This window comes from Oxyura jamaicensis, chromosome 1 (genome assembly GCF_011077185.1).
Source record: "Oxyura jamaicensis isolate SHBP4307 breed ruddy duck chromosome 1, BPBGC_Ojam_1.0, whole genome shotgun sequence".
Lineage (NCBI taxonomy): Eukaryota > Metazoa > Chordata > Aves > Anseriformes > Anatidae > Oxyura > Oxyura jamaicensis.
This window is the reverse complement of record NC_048893.1, coordinates 27,271,245-27,296,456: the sequence shown is the minus strand read 5'-3', so window position 1 is coordinate 27,296,456 and position 25,212 is coordinate 27,271,245. Positions and strand designations below refer to the sequence as shown.

The 25,212-nt window shown below is 35.2% G+C and overlaps 1 protein-coding gene across 19 annotated transcripts in view; it reads left to right on the top strand.

Moving 5' to 3' along the window:
• The window catches only part of FOXP2 (forkhead box P2), a 438,294-nt gene that overhangs the window by 289,299 nt on the left and 123,783 nt on the right, over window positions 1–25,212 (top strand). For all 19 annotated transcript variants that reach the window (XR_004752970.1, XR_004752973.1, XM_035333519.1 and 16 more), the window contains one exon: window positions 17,860–17,949. Coding sequence is in view for 16 of the 19 variants with exons in the window: in XM_035333519.1 (XP_035189410.1) it covers window positions 17,860–17,949 (90 nt within the window). In the remaining 3 variants the exon portion in view is untranslated. The remainder of the gene's footprint in view (window positions 1–17,859; window positions 17,950–25,212) is intronic.

Sequence of the window (25,212 nt, the reverse complement as noted above, 5' to 3'; positions counted from 1 at the left end):
CATGGGCCCACCAGGGAACCAAGAAGAATGTATGAATTAGACATTCTTTATACTTTAAAATAAATAATTGTAAGGCTAATTATTAGAGGGGAAACAAAAAATAAAAACAAAAACAAAAACAAAAGACTGAGATTTTGTTTGTAGGTGTGTAATCATGCATCTTATTTAGATAGTTTTCTCTTTGATCATGAATTGTTCTGAACCTACATGTGACAGTTGTATGTATCTGAAGTAAAGGTAGTTCACAGTTTTCTTCATGTTTAATGGAAATTTGTCAGAGACAAACCTCTGAACCTCTGACATTCATCTAAAATTTTAATGGAATGGTGTATGTATTTCATGTGCATATTATATGTGTTTTTAAGCTTATATAATTTATATCTCATAGTACAGGAAAGGAGCATACTAGGGCACAAACAGCATAAATGATTTGGCGGAGTGTTTACCAGGCAGTCTGTAGCTTCTCTCCTCACTCGTGGTTGGGGATAGTTACATGATCTATATCAAATTCATTCTACAGCTGTTAGTACCTGCAAGCATATAAACAGATGGGTAAGATTTCTAGGAGACAGATGCCCACCTCACTAAGAGGACTGCTCTAATTGGCGTAATCAGCACAAGAAATGAAGACTGAATGAGCATGGAAATAGAATTACTTTTCTGCCCTTTGAAAGGAAGCACTGAAGGGCTACATTCGTTTAGTTGCTGCTGCAACTTATGATGCAGAACTTCCCCAGAACATAGAGAGAAAGGGTATTTTAATGTTCCAAAGCATCCCTCTGGCATTTCTGATTAACAATAAGCACAGACACACACAAAAAAAGAGGGGGCGGGCTGTAATTGTTGTCCAAAACCATTTGTATCTCACCTGAGGATCATACAAAAGCATTGAAACGTGCCCCATTATGAGTCACTCTGCAAATTCTTGAGACGCTGCAGAGTGGAGTTTGTCTGTGCCTTGAATTTCACCTTCACCTTGTGTTTCTTCCTTACTAGTCTTAAGTGATTTAAATCTGTTTGAAATTTGTATATTGTTGGATCTTACTTGAAATGAGCTACAGCATGAATAGACATGAGAGACTGACAGTTGAACACATAGTAATCAGCAAAGGCAAGATTTAATTGCAGCTAATTTGTACTGGTTGAACACCTCTCTGTATAAAAAAATATTTTATACTCAATTATATTTATAATGTTTTGGACAATCAACATATGTTAAAACTTAACAGTATAACAATTTAATCAAGCACAGATTTGACCTATCCCTTCTGTCTTTGCTTGTCAGAAGATTTTATTCCTTTCTACAAGGAAAGAAGTTTAAGAAATGCAAGGCTGAATACAGGACCAGATCTCTTTCTATCTTTAGCCTTACCAATTAGTTCATTTTGAGGATACACTAAAGGCTATAACGTGAAATGTTGAATTCCCTCCATTCCCAAAAATACTACTTTTTAGCTGAGCAATTCAGGAAACTTGCTGAAGCTCTATTACAGTGAAGGTGAGTACATATGGCTTGTGACAGGTTCAATACAACACAATAATTTATGACTGTCTGAATGTACATTGTTGAATCCCCTTCTTTGTTCTCAAGTATTAATGTTCTTCTTATCATTGATTTTTAACTTTTATAAAACTACGTTGTTGGACCTTTAGCTGTAATTATTTTGCCTGGTTGTAATACCTAGAAAAATACCCAGCATTATGCTATGCCAGATATGGGGATAATATATTTGCAAAACTTAAAACAAAACGCATTCTAGAATAGACATCATTTTTCAGTGAAGAGTTATGGCAGAGGCTTTCGATTATACAAAACACAAAAAACATCCTTATCTGAAAAAAAACTTTTATTCTGGAATGCAGCAGCTGTGACTAGTACCTCTTGCACTTGGAAAAATTTCAGAAATTTCTTCTTCCAACATTTATATTTATTGATAAAGGTGAAAAATCCTGCAGCCATTGCTGCTAGGATTTCTTCAGAACTTTAGTTTTGTAGCAAAATATCTACTTTGGAATTTTATTAATTCACAATGTAAATACATTAAAATGGCGGTGATGGTGTGATTTGTCTTGCAAGGTGATGTAAATGCTTGAGTGTATTCCATGTACCTGCTACAAATTTCAAGGAATGATGCTTATTTGGTCATTGAAAGTGCTCACTTTATTGTTATGGCATCTGCCAATGCTGTTTGTAATAAAGGGAGTATCTGTGCTACTATAATTGAGTCAGACAAGTCAAAGAAACACTTGCCTTGAAGATAAAGGAAGTCAGCTTAAGTAAAATTAATTTATTTTCCTGACTAGCATAATCATCTCCAGTCACTAGAATATATTGTCTCAATGATACCGTGCTGTCCTGGTTGTTATATCTGTGATTACTAATAAGAGGCTTTTTCAATGCCTTTTAGTCAGGAAGAAATTTAATCTCTCTTGCAGCATTACTTGCATTATTTTTATTTTGCTCCTATTCAATTGTGATTGTCAGTGCCTTTAATTTGCAGTGTTAGTCCGTGCAGTCTTTCTGTCATTCACCTTTTCTCTGTCTTTTTTGCAACGAACAAATGATATAGCTATTTACAAAGACACAAGGCCTCTAGTCAGAATCTTCTCACAATCTGATGCAGAAAAATATAAAGAAAAGTATCAGGGACTGTTAAATTATTTTAAAAGAAATTTCTAGGCCTTTTTGTATTGATGGTGTTCTTAAAAATAAAAAAGAAAGAATGGAGTGCTTGAAGTGGAGTGCTTGGATGGAGTGCTTGATTCTGTTCCCTGGCAAATTGTGTAGGTGCTGATGACACCCCAGAGCCTTTGCAGTATTCCCTACTGCCTGGTTACCAGAGCCCAAACCAACTTTTCTGGACAGCTTGCTTGGTCTTTTATCCATAGAAAGGGGAATTCAGTGCCAGTGCTGAGAGCAGGGCTCCTCTTTGAGCTGGTGACTAACCTGAGCTCTGAAAATTGCTTTCTCTGCAGACTTTGTCAAATTACATGACTTAGAATTCTCTGCCTTAAGTGCTTAAACATAAAGACGAAAAATACCATCAACCTGGTTAGAATTTACAGAAATGGTAATATGGTACTATTTTTGTGGAATTGATTGACACACACTCTAGACACTGATGCTTCACAGTCAGATCTGTTTTTTTTTTTCCTTTTTTTTTTTTCTTCTTCTTTTTTTCCTTTAAGAAAATCTTGAAAAGTGATAAATAATGTTCATGTAGCACAGGAGTTTGTATACTCTGGTTTTGGTTACTGGGCAGGAGTCACAACAGTCACAATATTAGTATGTGCAAGCAGGAAGGAATGGAGAGGTACAGAGTCAGGGACAGAAAATACTGGCCTGCTTTGATCTTGCTTTCTGTCTTAAACTTCTGTTGAGTTTTCCCTTCTTCTACATTTTATTCTATGGTTTAATGTAAATGTTTCAAAGATAGTTCTGCTTTTCTGGCTCCTCCTCAAAAACTGGCTTATTGTAAAACAGCGGCTGGTATCAAAAGTTTGATGTCAGAAGTAAATCTTGTCCAGATTGTGTAAGATGTCCAAACCGGCACTTAAAACTCATCAGACACACTCTGGGATGTTGTTGGAGGTTCCTGCTGCTACACTTCAGAATGAAAGGAATCTTCTCCTCTCTTTCCCTTCCAAGTAGTGTTTATTGCTGTTGTTTCTGAAAAGGATTTGTTTTTCTAGACTGTTGAGCTATGAAATCAGGCTCCTTTGAAACTTGTCCAAGTCATCTCAAAGTAGTATCTTGGCTACTTTAGCTGAGAGTCTCTCAAACAACACATGGTTCAACTATTTTCAGCACATAAGCATGACCTGCGTCAGTAAGCATACTGCTCCTGGATGCTGAACTAGGTGACTGACATGGGATGAGACACACCTGAGTTAATAAGCATTTTAGCCTCCAAAATACAGTGATCTCTAGTGGGACTGGTACTTGGCAATGTGTGACTGCAGAACTGCATGGGGGTTGCTTGGGAGAGTGCAGGTCAGCAAAAGTAAAAAAAAAAACAAAAACAGCCAAGATAGATGAAGTCCTAGAGAGTCGATACAAGTCATATTGTCATTATATCATTTTCAGTAGTTCACTAGCTGTGTTTTTTTGTAACTATAAATGTTAGACTGCTTGTAGCATTGGTGTCTTAATGATATTAATGAAACCTGAGATTGCTGGAGAAGAGGGTGAGAACCTCTGACATTCATCTAAAATTGAAGATTGCTTCAGCTGTTGGCCATAGTGCTGCGTTCAGGTAGCTACATAGGTGTTATGCCATAAACTATGCTCCAAAAAGTATTTCAAAGCAATTTCAAAGTCCTGACATTAAATGATCTTTCTCCCATTTATATTCTTCAGTCCACTGTGGTATTGCACAAACAGAGCCCTGGGAGTTGCAGCAGATTAATAGATATTATCCAGATTGCTCTCTCATAAAAGACAAGGCCTTTTGACTAAAAATGCTGTAATAATATGTCTGTATTACTTTATCTTTCAAATCTCAGAGCACAAAGTATATATATTTTGTCCTGTAAAATAAAAATTCCATCTCTAATAGGTAGGATGTTTATATTTTAAATGACAGCTGAAGTAATACTTATTGTACTAGTGTATTTATTGTAATACTAAGATACTATGAAAATACCTAGTCAGGATCCATATTTTGTGTGGCATTTCCAAGTCCTTGTACAAAAAAAAATGATGATCTAGGAAGAAAACATAGATTTTTTTTTTTTAAAAAAAAAGATAAAATGCACAGACTCCTAGTGAATTAAAACAAAGGGAACATTACATTAGAAACAGTAAACTACTAGCAGATCATCACACACCTGAAGTCAAATAAATGAATAAATAAAGCTTTATTTCTGTTGTTCTTTATGTGGAATCTCTTGTCTACCTACTGGTGTTTGTGAAATGAGCACTGCCTGTTGATAGCAACATGTGAAATGATGATAGCAACATGTGAAATGATGATGAGCTTAGAGCTAAAACTTAGTTTATTATTCTTTAGTATTCTTGTATTAAGTGGCACTATAACTAGTTTGGTATAGTAAAATATTGCCAGTATCATACCTAGATGAAATATACTCAAAGGACATAAAAAAAACTACTCTGCGTCATATGCATTAATAAATTTTAAAGCTCTTTATTAGTCCTTTAAAGTCTTGCTTTCCTTTTCAGTCTCTGAACCTATGGTTACATAGCAACAATTGAGGACTAGACACAAGGCACCATTGTCAACAAAATATATCATAGGCAGATACTTGTAATGGTACTTTCAAATATATCAACCCATTTTCCATAAAATACTGACATGAAATCAGAGGACAAAATGTAGTATCTATTGCAAAAGATGTCAGTCTATGTGTAAGTTTAATTATCAGCACATTGGAGAAGGTGAGATATTACAAAAAGTTTGAAAATTTTGTTGGTCATTGGTTACAGAAAGGTCTTTCATGTTATAAAACTAACCCTGAGTAGCACTTGACTGAAAAAGAGGTTAAGGTTTGGGAGTATGAGGATAGGATCCTCATACTATTTAGATAATTTTTGTTTCAAGTTTTTCAGGAAAGAAAATGTAACATTTCTAATGAAGATGTGTCTGAAAAAGCTTGCAGAAGTGCAGTGTCTCTTTAAGCCATACAATGATTTCTCACACTTTTATAGTACCCCTATGGTTTTACTTAATCCAGAATATCATCCTGATTATTCTTTGGGCTATTTTCAGTATTAACTGTAAAAACACTGAAAACAAACAAACAAAAAAGCAAAAAAAACTGCATCAGAAATTTGCTGCATGGATAGATACGGGCTTTGAATTAATTATAATTTTTAGATGAAGAAAGAGATGAGGCTTTTTATTGCTTTCTTCCTGCAGTGATCAGTGCTCATGCTGTGAGGGAAGGTGAAGAGCTGGCTCCTCCTGTACTGGACTCTGCTCTCCTGTGCAGGTGACACAGTTGTGGAAAGCAGGTCACATAGGCAGAGCAAGTGAGAAGGAAACACCAAAATAATATGTCCTATATGTATTATATAGGACTGCAAGTGGGGACATACTTATTTATTTTTGCTGAATAAGTACGTATGCTATGAGGGAAGTAAACCCCTCATCCATTGTTTCTTAGATGTCTTGGAGGCAGTGAGGCTGAAGGTGTGTGAAAGAAGGAAGGGCAATGGTGATGGTTTGATTCCACATGTGAAGGAATGTCTGGAAGAAATTCATAATTTTTTAGACAAGTCACTAAGAAGCAAGTAGAGGAATTGTTACAGATTGATGAGGTTTAAAATGTTAAAAGAAGAAGCAAGCAGATACTATAAAAACGAATATCTGGCAAATACAAGGACATGAAATCTGAACTAGGTGCAATGTGTATTGGGGCATGTCTTTAAAAGAGAAGGCTAGTAACTAAGGTTTCAGTGTAAGAAGCTGATGACAAGACATGACAGAGGACTGGTAAAATAAAGGCTGAAATTCAGGTTTTCATTCTGTGTAAAGTAAGAGTAGTTAGAAGGAAGGATAAATGTTTCTGTCTTAACTTCATTTCCAGCATATATTGATCATGTGCCTAGGTTTATGATTTTATTTTATTTACTTTTTTATTTTTAATGTGCATGCTAGTGGTTGTGATTATGCAATATATGCTACATGATTCAGATGAAGTTTTTACAATCTGATGCCATAAGAGACTTCATCTTATGTGAAGTATTACATATGTTTGGCACCAAGGCAGCTGGGTGTGTCTGCTTTTTACAAATGCATCTAAAGATGATAATGCCCCTAAGCATATTTATTATTATAATTCCTTGATTAGCTTGCCATTTATGAAGATTACTGTGGGTGCTAAGTCACAATAATAAGGACAATTTTTCCCTGGGCAAGCTTGATGAACATCTACTTCTAATTCAAATGCCTAACCTGTTGTGATGCTCATGTATACTCCTTGGGAATTCCTCATACAGTTGCTATAATTTCTCCAGCACCTAAATTCCCTGGGAATTACAAAATGTCTTTCTGTTCCTTTTCTGCAAAACATTTTTACTAGCTTCAGGTCTTTTCTTTTTTATTCCTGCAAGTTTCTAATCATAAAGAATATACTCCCCACCAGATCTCCTCACAAGGACTGAAACTAGGATGAGGAGCCTGAGGACATTTGCCTGTCTGTCTTCACTTGCATTTTAGCTTAAAATTAAAGCTCTTTGTCATTTCACTCTATTATAATTTTCATTCTTAAAAGATCTCCCAAAGTGGAGAATTCTTTCTCAGCTCTGTCTATACAGTCTTTTAAGACTGCCCTTCAGAGCAAACTCTTTTGTCAGGTATAGTGAGAACCCAAGGAATGGGGATCATTCTGCTGCACTGCCTTCTTTGGAGATACAGAGCCCTGCATGTTGGATCATGCCTGCTAGGTCCTCATGAAATCACATGCACCAAAAGATATAAAAGGTAAATAAGCAATCCAAGAAGGAGGCAACTGGGGTAATTCAGGCAGCCCAGATAGAGACCACAAGTAAAATACCTCTTTCAGCTAACCACTGCTGCTTTTGTTGTTGTTGTTGTTTTTCTTTTCCACAGAGCATAAGCACTTCCTTCAAGAAAAAAGGTATTTAGTTATTGTATGTGTATGTGAATGCATGTGGTACTTTGCACAAACAGATACATAAACTGATTTGTGATCATGGCACAGAGATTCTTCTGGAGCCTTACAGTCCACACTTAGGAGAAGATTTTAATGCTGCAGAATTATTCCAAGGGGCTTAGATCAGGCCTTATGCCTCTTGTTATCAAGTCACTCATAAATATTACTGAATACCACCATTCATAAGTCTAGTATGTAGGTAATGGGCAGTTTATTTGCATAGTATACTTCTTGGTCTCATATCAATGTGTTTACTGTGGTTTTTGGTTAGTTGGTTGGTGCTTGGTTAAATCCAGATAGGATTGTGCTTCTCCCTCCAAAAGAAGGATTAGCAAAACCACTGAAAAATTACAAATAAAATTGCTATTATTGTATCTCCTTTTTTACATTCATGTTTACTGCTTCTTCCCCTACTTATTCTTGCATTATGTATGTATCTGTAACTCTTCATGTCAACCAAAATTTTAAAGAGCATCAGAAAAATATCCATAAGAAATAAAGAAAGGACTAAGTAGGATTTAATTTGATTTAACTTTAGCAGGAAAGACTGCATTTTTGAAGTGGTTTAGACTATGTAGTGATCTTTGATCAAATTATTCCATAAAAACAGGATTGAAATCTGGTTATCAAAGATCCTTTGTATATTTTGTTATTGTAGCTTTAGGTTTAACCTGACAATGAATTGTACTGATTCAGGTACTTTCTTTGCACTGAACTGTACAACTTGCTTACAGGAAGAATTGTAGTATTGGGAAAATCCTGTTTTCTGCCACTGTCATGGCCATGGTCACTTGATGATGAGAAGACAAGATTCCTGTCCAGAGGGATCCAATTAGGGAAGTGTTTAGTTCTAACCCATCTCCCACTCTTTATAAACTACTCTGTTCAGTTCAAAATTTCAGGCTTAGTCTCATAAACACAAACGTAGCCACTTAAGATTGGAAAATTCCAAAGTGTGTGTAGGCACAGCTCATACTGATGCTCTGCTGTTAATTTACCATAGAAACAAACCATGCTGAAGCTTCTTAATACTCAGTTTATGAGAACATGGTGTTATTTGAAATGTAGCAAGGTGTTAGACATCACAGTAATCTGAACTTGGTGTGCTTTTATGGGAATCAAATGAACCACACAATCAAATAAAATAGGGATGGAAGATGCTTGTAAAGATCTCTGTCCCAGAGCAGAATTACTACTCTTCCTGAAGATGTTTCTTAAATAGGTCCAACAACAAAGATTTCTAATCCTCAGAATTAGAAAATTTCTTCTTAAATTTAATTAAATCTTCCTGAATTCAATTTAAGGTCACTGTTACTTTTCTTACCCATATTGCACAATTAATTTTTTTTTCACAGAAACTTGTTGAGAACTGCTTCTGCTTTATTTATTTATTTATTTATTTATTTTTCTCTTTTTATCATAAGGTTTTGCTATTCTATAGATTGGATTTTGTCACCACAAGTTCATTCTTAATGCTCTTCTCAGGTCACTGGTCAGATGATGGTCCACCTTGATGAAGCACTATGCCCCAAACTGGTTACAGTTCTCCAGCTGGCTCTTTAGAAAGTTGAATAAAGTGAAAAAAATTACAATGCCTGTTTTATGTATGGCACTTCCATGTATGTGTCCCAGTATTATGTTGCAATATGACAATACTGACCTTAATATGTTTTCATCATAGATATATATTTACATCTGAGATTTCTTTAAATGATATCCTTGTAAAAACTTAACTTCAACAGTTAGATCTATTAAAATAATTTAAAAGAAGCTTTATATTTATCATTTCTAATGTGAAACCCTGGAGTCAACTTTGTTTTTCTCCACTAATTGTCATTGGATTTTCAATAATGGCTGTTGTGCCTTCCTCCCATACAACACAAACCTGATATGACAATCCTGACAATATTTCCTTTTGTAGTTGCGATCTCACTCATGTCTCTGGCTATGGATTTGTAAGGGCAATGTAAAATCAAATCAGGTATTGTTCAAATAATTGGATCACTTTAAATCCGTGACTCTTCAATAGATATGTAATTCTTCACATTTTGATTGGCTGAATGATTTTGATTCATATAATTACTGTAACTTTAATTATTTTGGTACTGAGTAGATCCATATTCTTTGATGGATAGCTGTGGTTTATAGCTTGCAGGGCATGCGAATGAGGAGTCAGGGCTTACAATGCTTTGTGTTGGAACTCCGTTACGAGACACAGCGTGGAATGTTATTTAATTGAAAATAAGTTGTAAAAATAGAGGCATTTATTTCTGCCTTCTAAAAGACTAAGTATATTCTAGTGTAAATACTGTTTTGGCATTTTGTTCTTCACGCTTTATTCAACCTCTCTGTATTACTTACTAGAACTAATCAGTCCTCACATCTGTCCTTTCAAATTTCACATTTTGGTCTAGGAATCTTGCTCAAGGCGAGAACAAAATGTTTGAGTATTTGTTTCCCTTTGTTTTATATCTGCCTCAGCTTTTGCTTTAGTTTATATCTTGATTATGATTTTTATTGATTATTTGCTTAAGGATCTTCATGATGGTTGCATTGTCTTTAATTTCCAGATTTCCCTTTCAGATTTCTATCAGTTAAAAGTGGTGCCTTCTAAAAGCCTAATGTTACAATGCTTCCCTTGGTATTACATTTCTTTCTCCTCCCATATTTGCTCTGCATTTTGATTTTAGTACAAATGGGACCACTCTTACATAACTTGCATAAGTTCCTTTCCTATTTATAAGTTACCCAACTGTCTTTTCTTCTGTATAAGTCAGCACTTCATTTCAAACTGCTCTATTTAAAAGTGGTCTTCACAGCCAGTAAGTTAAGATCTCCAAATGACAGACCCAAAAGAAGGTCTTTTTCTAACCAACTCTTTACAAGTCAAGGATTCATATACCTTTGTAAAATGTATACTGTAAAATGTGTACTACTGTGTGAATATTGTATAGTATATATACAATATCAGGTATGAAAGAACAATCATTCTAAGGATCTTTTTTCTTTCTTGAATTCACACATGGAATAGCAAAAATTTTTTGCCCATCACACTTAAATGGCTTTTACATATGTGCAAGCTGATTTTCATGTGAAATAGTTCATACTAGTTTTCAAGTGAAAAACTGCTACATGCAGCCATTGCTGCATGTGTTCATGTAGAACTAAGAGATTGACTCTTCCATTTTTGTGTTTCATGTCTCAACTTCCTAGAAGTCAGGCCAAATGGAAGAAAATAGTGGCAGGAAATCTGTGAACTTGTGGTACTGGTGTTTGATGAGTGCACTGCTTTTGTTTTTCATATAGTTAAATTTAGTGGGAATAAAATAGAGTTGACTGCCTGCTCCTGTCTTTACCAAAGGAAAGATAAATTCAGGCATGTAGGATGAAAGAAAGGAGATTGTCAGGATAGAGCACAACTTTAGTGCTGTGGGCCCACATCTCTCCTAACCCTTGATATTTGCATTCTCCAGGTGGTCTGAGCTTTGGAGATGGCATTTGGGTTTGCTGTCATGGAACATGTTATGCATGGTGTGTCGTGTATCATTAATGACCAATGCAGATTGATGTCTATGGGGAAAAGCCCTCCTAATGACACCAGAAGTAGAAACAAGCTGCTGTTATGGGTGCTTTTTCCTAGCTCTCGGTCAGCCAAATGATGGGCATAAAAAATGAAAGAGTTGTTTTTGAAACAGTATTTAGTATCCATTAAATCAGCTTATATAGAGGGGAGCTAAATTTGGCTTTATAAAATGAAATATGTTAGCTGCTAAGTTATTAGTGCCTTGTATTTATTTAACATCCTTTAGATGCAGAAAAAGTAAGACAGTAAACAACAACAACAACAAAAAATAATAATAAAAAATGCCAAAACAATTACAGTGAAAAAAATCTGGTAATTAACTATTATTTTTCACAAAACTAGTCTAATTATGAATCAGTCATGGTAAAATGAAAGGTCAATAACTACAGATGCATAATTTCTCTCTGATAGATTGCTGTTTGAAAATAGGTTTATGACAATTATGTGATTAATTTCCTTTTATTAAACAGCATTATGAGACTTCATGTTGCATTCATCAGTTTATTACTGTTACTTTTTCTCTTCAGTTGCAAATTAATCCTGGATAACATCAGGGCAGAACAGAAGCTCAGGTAGATTGAATATCCCTTCTTCGATTGTTGTTTGTATTGCAGGGCAGACCACAGATATGAATCAAAATCAGAGCCTCAGAATGCTGAAACTGACAGTACCATCCTAAGCAAAAAAAAAAAAAAAAAAAAAAAAAAAAAAAACAGTAAATCAAAATAAAATAAAATTGGTAAAATAAAACAAAACTAAATAAAATAAATAAAACCTTTTACTCCAAGGAAATGAAGGCCAGATCCAGTAAAATCCTTACATGCCTAAGATGAGGCACATGGGAATATAAATTAGAAAACTACATAAGTTAGAAAGTGGTGATCCAGAACAGCTCTCCTCGCTTGCCACCTAACCCTTGAAGTGCTCTGCCGTTTTATCTTGAAGTTCTTCAGGCACAAAGAGCTGCTGTCCTGGACAAACAGCATTTCCCCAGCTGAGTAGCTCGGGATCTCTCTCATGCATGAGGTTTTTGGGATCTTTTCCACAAATTTCTGTAGCATCAATACAATAGATGTTTTCAGCCATGTTCAGTGTTCACTCAGTCATGCCGCATAGGCATGGGCTCAGTCCAGCGTTCAGTGGCCACCACCACCTTCTGGAAACACAGTTGTAGAAGGTCCTTCTGTCTTGCAGCATGGTGGTAGGAATGAATGCCCAGGATGGTAATACAGTGTCCAATGCTATTTCCTCTTCTTCTTGAAACTAATTCAGTTTCAAACATGTTAGTCCCTTGCAGGTTTGTGTTCTACTGCTAGGCATGTCTGGAACACCCTGCAGTTCAGATGTTGAAATTGAGCCCATTTCACGTCCTGGCTGTCTACAGCTTCTAACTGAGATGCAGAAGACTGACAAATCTTTTTTGTTGGATTATTTGCGTGTTTTGATGTTGGGTTAATTGAATGAAATCCTTCTTGATTCTTAGTGACCATCTAGATTTCTTAGATAACATATTCCTTGAGATGGGTGCTGCCAGTCTTTAGCTACCTGGTACCTTGTTTGTACTTCTGTAAGGCAACAATGTAATAATTGTTCAGTCTACTAATCCTAGATGAAACCAGGCCGGTTAAGTGGCTTGGATTTCAGTTGTATACAAGTTAAGGGCTTGACTTCTTGAGCTGTCAAATGTGGCACATGTCCTCTGCTGGCAGGCATACAGGTTTTATCTTCCTCGTGATTTAGAGAAAAATGATTTTATCTTCTTCGTGTACTTCAGTGTTGTTCAGTAAGGTAAATAAGGATATCTCAGGGTGCATGGGAGTTGGCTTTTCCTGTCAAGCCTTCTGGAGGGACTGCAGTTGGAAGGGAGCTGGATCATCTTAAAGATTCTTTGAATAGTGTTAAATGCTTTGCTACTCCATTTGAAAAGATTATAAGCTGCTATGCTGACTGACTGATAGCCATTACAGAACTTTCTGGGAAAATACAGTCAGTGAGAGACAAAGGTTTAGCAGTAGCATTTGAAGGCTATTAGGGAGGCTTGAGCTTTCTGTCACAGTCTTTCATGGATCTCATTTGATTGTAGGTAATTCTGGGCTTCTTGGTCTGAGCCAGCTGGAGGATGGACACACAGCAGGACGTGAGGGAGCAGAGGTTCTCCTGAAGTGATTTTTATAATAAATGTAGCTGTGTAATCATTCAGTTAACTTGTTATTCAACCAGTACAGTAGTCTTTGGCCTTAAATCCAGCTTAGCATGTTGATATGTTTCGGTTGCATAGTGCTACCAGCAAAGATGACTCTTGTTTGACATATGCAGCCATTTGGAAACTTATTTTATGTTCAGAAACTTATTTTGTGTTCAGCAGGAATATTAGAGTATGCAGCCATTGGAAAAAAATAAAATAAGGATTTGGAGTTAGGAAAAGGACAGAATCTGGTTGTCTTCTGGCAAGTTTTTTGGTTCTGGTTATCTGCAAAGCATACACCTCTTGTCAGTATAAATAGGGAGTGCCTGTATAAACATTCTTGTTTCGCCTGTTCCACATAATAGTTTCTTGTATCATATTTCTTTTGACCTCGCTATCTGAAACCAATTACAGGAGATCCATTTGGGCTGCATCTATTTTCATAAGAAGCCCAGGCAGCAGTGTTTTTCTCAGAGATGAATATCAACATCAAATATGCTTCTGAGTGCTTTGTTATTTATGTTTCAGAGAGATTTTGTAGCCTTCAGCTCTCAAGAATGTGTCACGCTGTGCTGTTTATACATTGACGATATTAATGGGCGTAGATGTCATTTTTCATTTTAACGTCTCAAATGCAACAGGCTGATAGGTTAAACATCCCTATTTTTAAAGGAAAGATATGAGTGACATCTGTTTCCTAAAAATACACATATGTTTACTTTTTTAAAAAACAAAGTAATCGGTTTACCTTCTTTTAGTGGCAACTTTCACTTTATTAAAATGATAAAACTTTTTACAATTATTCTAAGGCATGCTTAAATCAAATACAAGGGTTTGGAATACAAAATAAAAGCAAGTTGTGTTTCCTAGAATTATCTCCAACACATTTCAAAATCGACTGCAATTTATCAACTTTAATAGGGTGAGTTATATACAATTAATTTCATTTTTGTTCTGCTTACATTTTAGCTATGCCAAAGCTGCACAGTAAATATTAAGAAGTAGTGTTCCCAATAAATATTTTACTAGAAGACACAGTGAGTTCTGGAAACCATATGCCCAAATTTCCTGCTTATACAGCCACCACTTAAAGCATTATAATGATTTTCATTTGCATTATTAAAATCATTTCTAATCCTCAGTTCTTTCTATTGTTTTTTTTTTTTTTTTTTTTTTTTTTTTTGTCTGCATTGACTTTTTTTTTGGTATAGTTTTAGTAATTTAGATAACTTAATTAAGGAAAAGTGCCTACCGAATTTGAAACAAATGTTACTGGAAACTGGTTATCATTTTGACTGTCTTACAAACTGTTCTTGCTGCTGTTAATTTGAGGTAGGACACAACATGATTTTGATCTGCTATATTTATAAACATCTGTTAGTTTGTCTTCACTAAACTGTTTTTAGACCACGGGTTATTATCAAATTAGTTCACTGGATTTTTTTAAATTATTGTTTTATTTATAAATGATATGTGGGATTGGTGCTTACTTGAAGTGTACATGTTAAACTATTAATTTCTAAAGACACTTTCAAGCTGTAAATTTGTTTTGCAAAGATTTAATAGTAAATGAATTGGTAGAACTAAATGTTTTACAGTCTCATAATCCTCACTTATGAATAATGTCAGTAATAATTCTTTGAAATTAACAATGTGTTTCTGGGAGTTTGTTTACTGAGCAGCAAAATCTAAAGTTAAGCAGCACACTGGGAGGAAAACGTACCATATGACAACTGCTATAAGAACAAAGGCTGACAGTGATTTCTCCTTATGAGTTTTAAATCATCTCTGATCTCTTGAAATTGTTTTCTGTTCTTCTTCTATCTCCTGTGTTTACAATAATCTAAACTGCCACAATAAGATCACTGAAGTATTCAGGTAGTCATCATTTGTAAGACATTCTGTATTAAAAGATGAGCCTTTACTCCTTTAAAAGCATCTCAACCAGCATATATAAATCAAAATAGTTTAAGTAGAAGAGCCTTTTATGCAAACATATCCTGTTGTGCTGCCTTGCTTTTTCATAAAGTGGGACTCTTTGTAGTTAGTGGCAGGAATTCATACTTTCTTACACTGGTTCCATGGGAGTATGCTAGCCACAATTTGAAATTATACTGGCTAGCTTAACTCTAAGCCACATCATACTATAATCCTCTAATTTTCAAGTACTGTAAATGTGCAGCTTTACTGGATGCTTGCTTGCTTCTTTTTTGTACTGGCGTGAGATGACTTTGCTGCTAAGGAAGACTAGGACACTGAAACAACTTGCAGAGTGCTCTCTGTTTCCAAGCATGCATCAGCACTAAATCATGGCAATTTCTTTTCCAGATAAGGTCCATGTAATGAATTTTCTGCTACTGTCATAAATAAAAAATAGTTATTTTTATGTTTTTTTCCCATCTTCTAACTCCGGGTCTTTTCACTGCTTCTGTTAGCAATATTCTCCTGATCAGTGAGTGTAGTACAGTCTCCTATTAATTCAGGAGTGCAATAGTTTTCTCTCTTTCATTCAAGTTTCCCTTTCAGAGAGTTCAAAAGATTGGGAAGGATTATAAATTTGCTGTAGATCTTCTGTTCTTGCATTTAATCCATGCTTTGTGTTTAAACCACTGCAAAATGTTGTGACCATATCCTGGTGCCCCTGAAATCAACAGATATTTATCTCTGATCTCAGACAGAGCAGGATTGTCCTTTAGGATCTGCTCAAAAACTGAGTGCAGAAAAGATTACACTGTTCACATAGGGAACCAGGCATCCAGTGATTCCTTGGTAACAAAATATTTCAAGTGCACTTTGAAATATGTTAACTTTTATTTATTTTTGGAAGGGAGAAGCTAGTTGTGTGCGTCTCGTTGCTTAGGTTCAGAGGAATGTATAGTCTTTGTAAAGCTGACCTGTAATTACTTGAGAATTTGATGAAACAATAAGGGGATTGTTGTGGGAATGTCTCCAAATGTTAAAAGTATGCTCTGCAAACTTTGTACCAGAGCCTTCTATAGGGAGACGAATCAATGTTGTTAGGAGATGGTGCTAGTGCATTCAGTTTGTTTACTTTGGTTTTCTGTGTCTGCCTGTCTTCTCAGAAAACTTGCTTGGAGCCAGACTGTAGCAGCCCTCTCTCTGTCTTTTCATAATTGATCAGGGGATGACTGCCTTCCCTGAGGGTTAAGACGTGGCAACTTTTTCTGTTTGCTCAGCATCTCAATGCAGTAGTTCAAACATTGTTCACACCAGCTGGCAGTGTAATGCCATATGCACATCTTGTCAAAGCAACTGTTGTCATGGATACTAGAAACTATCTTAAAAACCAGCTCATTTGAGTCTAATCAAAACTGCACCTTTCTTTATCAGTTGGGAATCTTTATTATTTTAGGGAGTGTTGATCAAATTGCATTTATTGCAGTGCATTATGTACAGTATGTTTTAATAACATAGATAATAGGGTGATGCATTTTAAAGCTGTAACTTCTATTTACTGAACTGATTTTTAAGGGGAAAAATACAGTTTTCTAGGTAATTTCATTGCAAATGTTTGGAATCTTTTTTTATTTATTATTATTATTATTATATATATATATATATTTACTATTTCTTAACAAATACTGCTTTATAACACCATTTTAAAAATAATTTTATAGGGGAAAATGATGTAGATGAGCCTTCCTTAGTTAAATGATGTGTTTGTTTACATTTCATATGCTTAACTGTATTTTGCTGAGTTGGAATGAAAACATAAAATAAATGAAAACACTTTATGTTTTGATTGGGATGCTGTCATCCCAGAGCCTGATCTGATTGGCTGGGAAGTAATTTCTTTGTTCTCTGATTTTCCTAAGAATGCAAATGAAAACCACTCATTTTTATTTGGCATTAAAACTACACTTTATTTTGTCAAAGGAGAGGTTTCTCCTTGAATTGTAAGTACAAAAAGTGTTTTTAATCTTCAATGAATATCCTTATTAATTCATTTTCAAGATAATCTGATGTTGATTTGTCAAATTTAATTACAGCTTCCGGTAACACTTGAAGTCTACTTGCTTTTGCTTCAAAATTGTAATATGAATATGCAAATTGAATGATAATTTACATGGGAGTGGGCATTTTAGTTGAACACTCAAAGACAAGTTCCTTGTGGAAATGAGGCTATTGATGCAGTTTATGATTTTTCCTCTTCAAGCACTTTAAACAAATTAACTTTATTTCCTGCAGGATTTCATGTACATCCATAAATTCTAGTGAAGTCCTATATGTGTACTTTCAGAGGATCTTTTTTATGTTTCAAGTAAAACAAATCCAGACTGAAGCCTGAAATCTAGCAAATAGAAATCGGAGGTTGCACTTGTTTGATGGGACTTTACATAACATTGAGTAACTTATCTTTTTCTAAGAAAAGGTGGAATTTATTTACTTTTTTTTTTTTTTTTCCTTTTTCTTTTCACTTTTGAACTTTTAGGCACTCCAGGCAGCAAGACAGCTGCTTTTACAGCAACAGACAGGTGGACTGAAGTCTCCTAAGGGCAGTGATAAACAGAGACCACTGCAGGTTGGTAAAGGATCCTTTCCTTTGGGGCCTCACTTGGAGGGAAGATTGCTGGGCTTGCTCACACATGTGGTGTGTGTGTTTCTGCCTGTGCATTGATGCTGTGTGTGTGTGCCTATTCACGTAAAGCAGATTATAGACTTGTGTGTTGGTGACTTCCAATTCACAGACAAAATTCACAACTTACAAACGCCTTTTGTGCTTATAGACACTTAAAAGTTATGTTACAATAAACATCCACGTGGACTGAGTTCAATAGCTATGGTATTAATTATTTGTAGATATGTTGCATGATTGGCATGACATTTTTATACGTATGTGGATTAAATTGCAAAACGTATCATAAAGTTTTGCACTTGGATGCTGTTGGGTTTCAGAAAGTATTAGGGAGAATAAGAGTTCTGTTCAATAATAATTTTAAATGCAATTTGGTAAAACTACATGTACTGTTCATAGACAAGAAGCATTTTATTATTTAAAATTTTCTTTTTTTTTTTTTTTGAGGTTTCAGTTCAATTGTTGCTAATTTAGCGTTCCATCTAAAATTGCATTCTGTTGGCAAAACTTTCTCTCATTGTACAGAGACCAAATAGGAGTGTTTAACTGCTGAATTACTGTCTATTGCAGACAAAAGATGCACATAAGAGATTATTTTATTGTGTTCAGGAAATAAAAATGCATAATTCCTACCATTCTCTTCCTCTTCCTTTTTCTGGATGAGATGTTATCCTATGGGAATATTGCCTGTTTTCTGATGGAATAACACATTTTTATCTAATTTTTAGTTTTAATAGAGAATAATGGAGGGAGACTGCCAGACACTAGATTACTTTTCCAATTTTGTGTATAATTCACATTGTCTTCTTTTTTGTGTGTGAAATTTCACAGTTAGGTATAGCACACAGTTCCACATTCCATACCATTTCTCTTCAAATATACTTTAAAAATTATATTTATTTGCTCAGAACCAAACAAAAACCTAGGGAGGTCACGAAAATGGAAAAAAAAAAAAAAAAATCAAGTTGGCATCCTGCTATGCTGAATTTCTAGTCCAGTCTGGAGACATAGGGTCCAAAGACCATCTTAACTTCCTACTCTTCACCTTTGACTTTGCTTTGGCAATATCTTCTAGGCTGAAGACACACAAGAAGAGTAGTCATAAATGCAGCAGTGTAAGATCTATATAGTTTTTTTTTAGTTATCAGGAAGGCAATTTGTGACCTTGAAATGTTGAATCACAGGGATAACTGATTTAATGAATAAGATGAACATAGTTTATTCTGCCAGCTCCTTTTTCTGAAAGACAAGTTCAGCCATAGTAGGAGTGGACAAGGTCCTTCTAGCCTGAGGTCTCTAAACTAGCCAACACTAGATGCTAAAAGAAGCATACAGGCAAAAATGTTACTGTTCTCCAAGTATACTTTTTTTTCCAGGGATATGAGCTTACTCTATTCCTCCAACTTGTAAACTTCAGTGGTTCAGGAGCTCCCAGCTTCTCTGTTCAAATTCTCCATCCATTCATAAATCTTCTTTTCAAGGCTGAAGAGATTTGGGAATGCACTACTTGTGGTAGACAGCAATGAAAGGAGAGAAAACCATCTCTGGATACAATGACAGTCACACAGACAGCTCAGAGGGATGGTGAGATGGGGAATCTTGTGTTTTCCTACTCCTAAAGGACTAACCCTGGCTTGATGGCCTTATAAATGTCATGGGCTGATGTATTGGAGAGGTGGCCTGTATTATGTCTTTGCCAGGAAGAGTCAGTGCTTGATGAGTCATATTTGTGAAGCTGGAAGAAGCAAATCAAATAATTTTCTTTTCAGAATTGTTACATGCTCCCTAAAGCCAAGATTATTGTTCATGTTTCTAACTTCTCCTCCAATGATCAGTATGTGCACAGTGCCTCTCATTAGCCTTGGACACTTCATTTGGTTCATTTTTAAAAGAGAGGAAAATGGAATATGCTTCCAGACTTTGGTTTATGTATCAAATAGCATGTAAATTCAGGTATGAGCCCAAACTCCATTTAAATCTTCTTCTGTAGTGAAAAGGGTGCATAAAGGCTTGTGAAATGAGTCCTTGGAGCTTTTATATTTCTGTATTTCTGTCTGTTACTGTTACTACAGAGCTTTTCATTGTTCATTATGTAGTAGAAATTCACATTTTGAGGATTGTGATGCCTGTTTTACCAAATACTGTAATATGGGTCATAAACCTGTACATTATTATTATTTTATTATGCCAAATATAATGGTAACTTTGGCCCAAATCTCCTAGCAGTAGGAATTGCTAAATGTGTATAAGCAATTTGAGATTTATAAGACAAAAATACTTGTGCTTGTGTTTGTGTTCAAGGAAACAGACTTCTCCCAATACTTTAACATACTTTAATATTAGTGTATTTCTAATTTCCGCTAATTTCAGACCAATTTACTAATCTGGCAACTGGAAATATGGTAGAACTGTATTACAAATCTATTAAAAAGCTTATAAAACTTTTAAAACTAGCTCACACATCTGCAGGCAAATGTGGGTGTTAGGTAATTCTTGCCATTGCAGCTCTCATGTGCTCCATATTTTGACGTAAACTATGCTATTGTTTCACATGCCAAAATAATGAAAAATGTTATTAATTTTAGTGGCTATCTTGTTGCATTTGATAGATATTTTGGTGAAAGTAGAGTATGCTGTATTTACACATGCTCTCTCTGTTAATTCTATAATGCATCAAGTATTTTAGTGACCTACAGCTCCTACTAGCTAATCAGCAAGTTGAAAGCTTATTGAAGAAACCTTCAAATATGTGTCCACAACTTTGCAAAAAAAGGGTGTTGGGTAAGTGGCCAAGTTCTACTGTGCTTTACCACAAGGGATGGTTTTAGAGAACCCCTGGGATTTTTCTAGAAGAATTTGAGTGTTTTTTATATGCTTCTTGTGAAAAATCTTTCTAAATTTACTGCTTGCTTTATGATCAATTGTAAAAGAGAAATGCTCCAGCTGGCAAATTTATTTTAGTTTTTAATACAAAAAAAAAAAAAATCCTTATCTATTAATTTTCCTATATTTTTCAGGGGGTAGAGGTTTATATTTAGATTGTGAGTTAACAGAATACCTGCAAAAATTATCATTTTAGATAGACGCTTATCTTGACCTACTATTACTTCTGATTTACATATTTCTGGGTTTCAGACTGCAGATGGCATAACCATTAGCATGTCTTATGCAAAACTGGAGAAAAAAATCCCATCTGACAAGCTTGAGTACCAATTGTAGTAGTGATTTTGCTTTCATGTATAGATATCCGAATAAATGTATTTGAAACATGTTTATATATGCTATTCCTTACACTGATGCACCAATTGTACAGATCCAATCAGTACGTACATTGGTTAATGACATATTGCAGAGTAGCTAAGGAGGGTTTGGGATGGGAGTTGAGGATAATGTTAATCTTAGTATGTTGAGATAATAACTTTTACTTTCTTACTCTGCATCCTGAAAAACATATTGCAGTAGTGAGGCTAAGCTTTACATAGTGCAGGTTATTTTTTCACGATACTTTTCTTTTCTGGAGAAAGTACAGTAGTGGCATGTTGAAGCAAGCTGATTACTTGCATGGATTTCACTCCATTTTATCCATTTTCATAGTAGATATATTATGGAAAATATTACTTTAACTCTTAGAACCTGTAGCTCATTTTCCTGTGGCAGGAAATAACTGTCCTTATGGCCACTGAAGAATCTACCATGGGCTGTGACACTGGCAGCTTTGTTGTTCTTGTACTGACACTCATGACAGTCATGAGGCTCTTCAACCATGCAGAGCACAAGCATAATTCAAAGTTGAATTTGCTACCACAGGTGGATGTTTATGTACAGCACTGGAATTATTTCTTTCCATGATGGTGAGATTCATCTGTCCACAGCATACTGTTGTAGGCTGCACAATATAGTGGTTTGGACAGCTAGCTGTAATTGTATTTGTTTTCTCAAAGAGCTATGAAAAGCCTAGCTATTTCTATTCCCTGTAATGCCCTGTAATGAAGTAGTTTATTTTCATAAAGTCAGACTTTGAACTTTATATTAATAAGAATAAATAGATAATTATCTTCAATCTCATAAGTTAATGTATCTACAATAAACTAGTTAGTTATTTTTTCCTTCATGCCCAGAGATTTGTTGTTTCAACATTAGTTCTAATGGATTCTGTATTAGAATGGCATGTCAGGCAATCATGACTCCTGGAATCAAATGGTTAAGCTCAGTGTGTACCAAGCCTGTTGTATAAATATCATGCTGTATGGAGTGTTGAGTTGTTAAGGTAAGCTTTGTTTATTTAGCATGAGCACTTCACTGGAGTGTAATCATTTGATAAAATTTGGGGAAAGTAAGTATACATTTAAGTTTAATTGCTTAATGTTAACTGCATTAGTGCATAGTGTCAGAACCATGTTTTTTAAAAACAGGTATAGGAAAAATGGAAAAACTTAGATTTTCCTGGTAAGTAAAACAGTCTACACCTGAACAAAGTGATCTTTAGCTCTAATTTGACAGAAATGTTCACCTGGACAAAAAAATGGAAAAATTGATTATAATAAAATTCAAATAATTATATGCAAAAAAAAAAAACCAACAGCGGTATCTATAATACTATACGTTGTCTGAGATTTGAATAGATTTTAGGTGGTCATATGAAAGAGAAGGTAATAGTGGTGGTCCTAGGGTGTATTTAAATGGTGTAAACTGTGGAGAGCAAAAGGTTAAGGACTGGATTGGGTATTGTGGGTACACACTCTTTTCTTCAGCACTTGGAAAATTTATCATGAAGATATTAAGTCTGTTTTAGTGAACATATCTGCATAGTCTCCTTGCTCCTGTTACTCTTTCCTAGTTTGGTCATCTTCCTTTAGATCTGTATTTGAGTGTGAATTTAAAATTCATTACACATAATAAATTAGCAAATGTATCATTAATATTGTAACTTTTAGTTACTTTTTACAACATACATAAGAAGCTGTTGAGAGATCAGAGATTGGGAATGTGGGGAAAAAAGCAAAAAGCACTGATTTTAAATGTTGTCCACTGACTTAGCACACACTGATTACAACTGAAGCATGCATGTGTAGTATCAGTAAAAAAATTCCCATTTTAAAAACAGAAAAAAAAAATGTTGTAGATGTAACTTGGATTGAATTTTCTTTACATTATGTTCAATGAAAATAGAAACAAATCCAGCTGGTCTAAAACTCTCTTTCCAAAAACTGTATGCTATCTATTTCTATTTATCTAACGCTTGTTGCTAAGCCTAGGAAGTAGGAGGATTTTATACACACTAGAAAGCACTGATTTAGAAAGATGCAAATGCCTAATATATAGTGTAAGAGGAGAGTAGTGATAAACAGTCTTCTTCCCTCTCGAGTATAATTCTGGAGGAAATGTGTGGCCTACATATAAGCAAACATTGAGGCTTGGGGTAAATTAAATTTGGAAGATAGCTACTGGAAAGGCATAAGTCCCATTTTCCCTTGTAAGTCTGTTAGGAGGAATATGCAGTTATCCTCTAAGGTGCAGAAATTTGCATCAGTGCTACCCACTGTAAAGACAAGGATAACCCCAAGAGATGGAGAGAAGGCAAGGAGTTATTTTTGGGTGAGGTGTGGGGGGAGGGAAAGGAAAAAGTAGAAATAGCTATGTTCAAACTTCTAGTGGTGTAGAAGACAAGAGGTCCATTTAAGATAGAGGGACAAATACAGTAATAATATTAAAAAATAATTTTAAAAAAGCTGGACAAAACTCATTTATTTACAATGGAAGTGTCTGTAGAACACACTTGCTGGGAGTCTCTCACTTATTTGTAGTAGATACAAATCCAATCCAGTCTTTTGTCCTGTCTTTGACAAGCTGTTTTCATGGTGACAACGTATATTTTTCATCTTTTGCCATTTTGCTGTAATAACTTTCAAGAATAGATTTATTTTAAGTCACTTTTTACTCTTGAAAACGTCCAGTATTAAAAAAATAAACCTAAAAAGTGTCACTTGTTAGTAACTTAAAGCGTAGCTATCATGTTGTGAAAAAGAACCCAATATTTATATAATTAATTTGTTCTGCGTATTTATATCCAGTTTGACTTGTAATGATTTCATCTTTAATTTAAATATCTTTTTTGTCTGTCACCTTGAGATACTATTTTTTTCTTAATAGAGCAGATACTTGTCATTTTTAATGCAACAAAATATTACAGGTAGCCTTTAGTATGAGCTTTGTAACGTGGAAAAAATGTATACTAGCACTCTTCTAATGGAAGAGATTGCATAATGGCTTAATTTGTATTTAACTGAAAAAAAAAAAAAACACCTTTCTAGTGCAGAGATCACATCTTCATCATGAACATATTATTGCAATATTGTAAAAAATTTGAGAGGCACAGGAAAGAAGTATTATGCAAGTTGTGTTTACAGGCATTGAATATGCAGCATACTAATTAGGATTACTGTGTTATTGAGGATTTCAGAAGACATGTTAATATTAAACATATGTCTTTGCAGCAATCTGATGTGTCACTCCATTACTGTCACCTACATCATTATCGTGGCTTTCCTTTCCACCTTTCTCTTGTGTTGATTTTGGTTATGTAGTTCCTTCTAAAGGACCGGGAGGAGAGGGGAGACAGGGTCCCACTGCATACACTCAGATTCTTCAGAAAGGCAAAATTTTAGAGAGAGTGCCTAGGCCTTTCTCCTGCAGCTTTTACGTAGCAGACCAGCAGACACATCTTTTCCTCATGGTTCACTCTGCAGCCCATCTCATACCTGGAAATAGTTCTGTGCATGGATGGGATGGATGGACTGTTTTTTAATATGCTGAATTATAGGAGTCTATAGTGCTATCGAGAAGTGTCTTTGCTTTGCTGGAGCAGCTGGAAAGCCCTATCTCCTGGCAGGGTGCATGCACCATTGCTCCTTTCCATGCCTCTGCAATGATGGGAGAATGAAGTTTCCTTGAACCAATTCTCCTAGACCTTGCAGCAGGTTGGATCAGCCTGATTATAACTGGCTGGCTTATTGCCCAATGAACAGCTTGTGAAGAGCTCAGAGGGGATGTGTGAATGGTTCCCCTCACAGTGTGAGGCCTGCTCCCAGGCAGGTCCCTAATTATGCCAGTTTAGGATCACACCACTGCAGCAAGACTCACTCAATACTCTTGAATTTAAAACAAAACAAAACAAAACAATAATAATAATAAAAGTAACACATTAGTGTA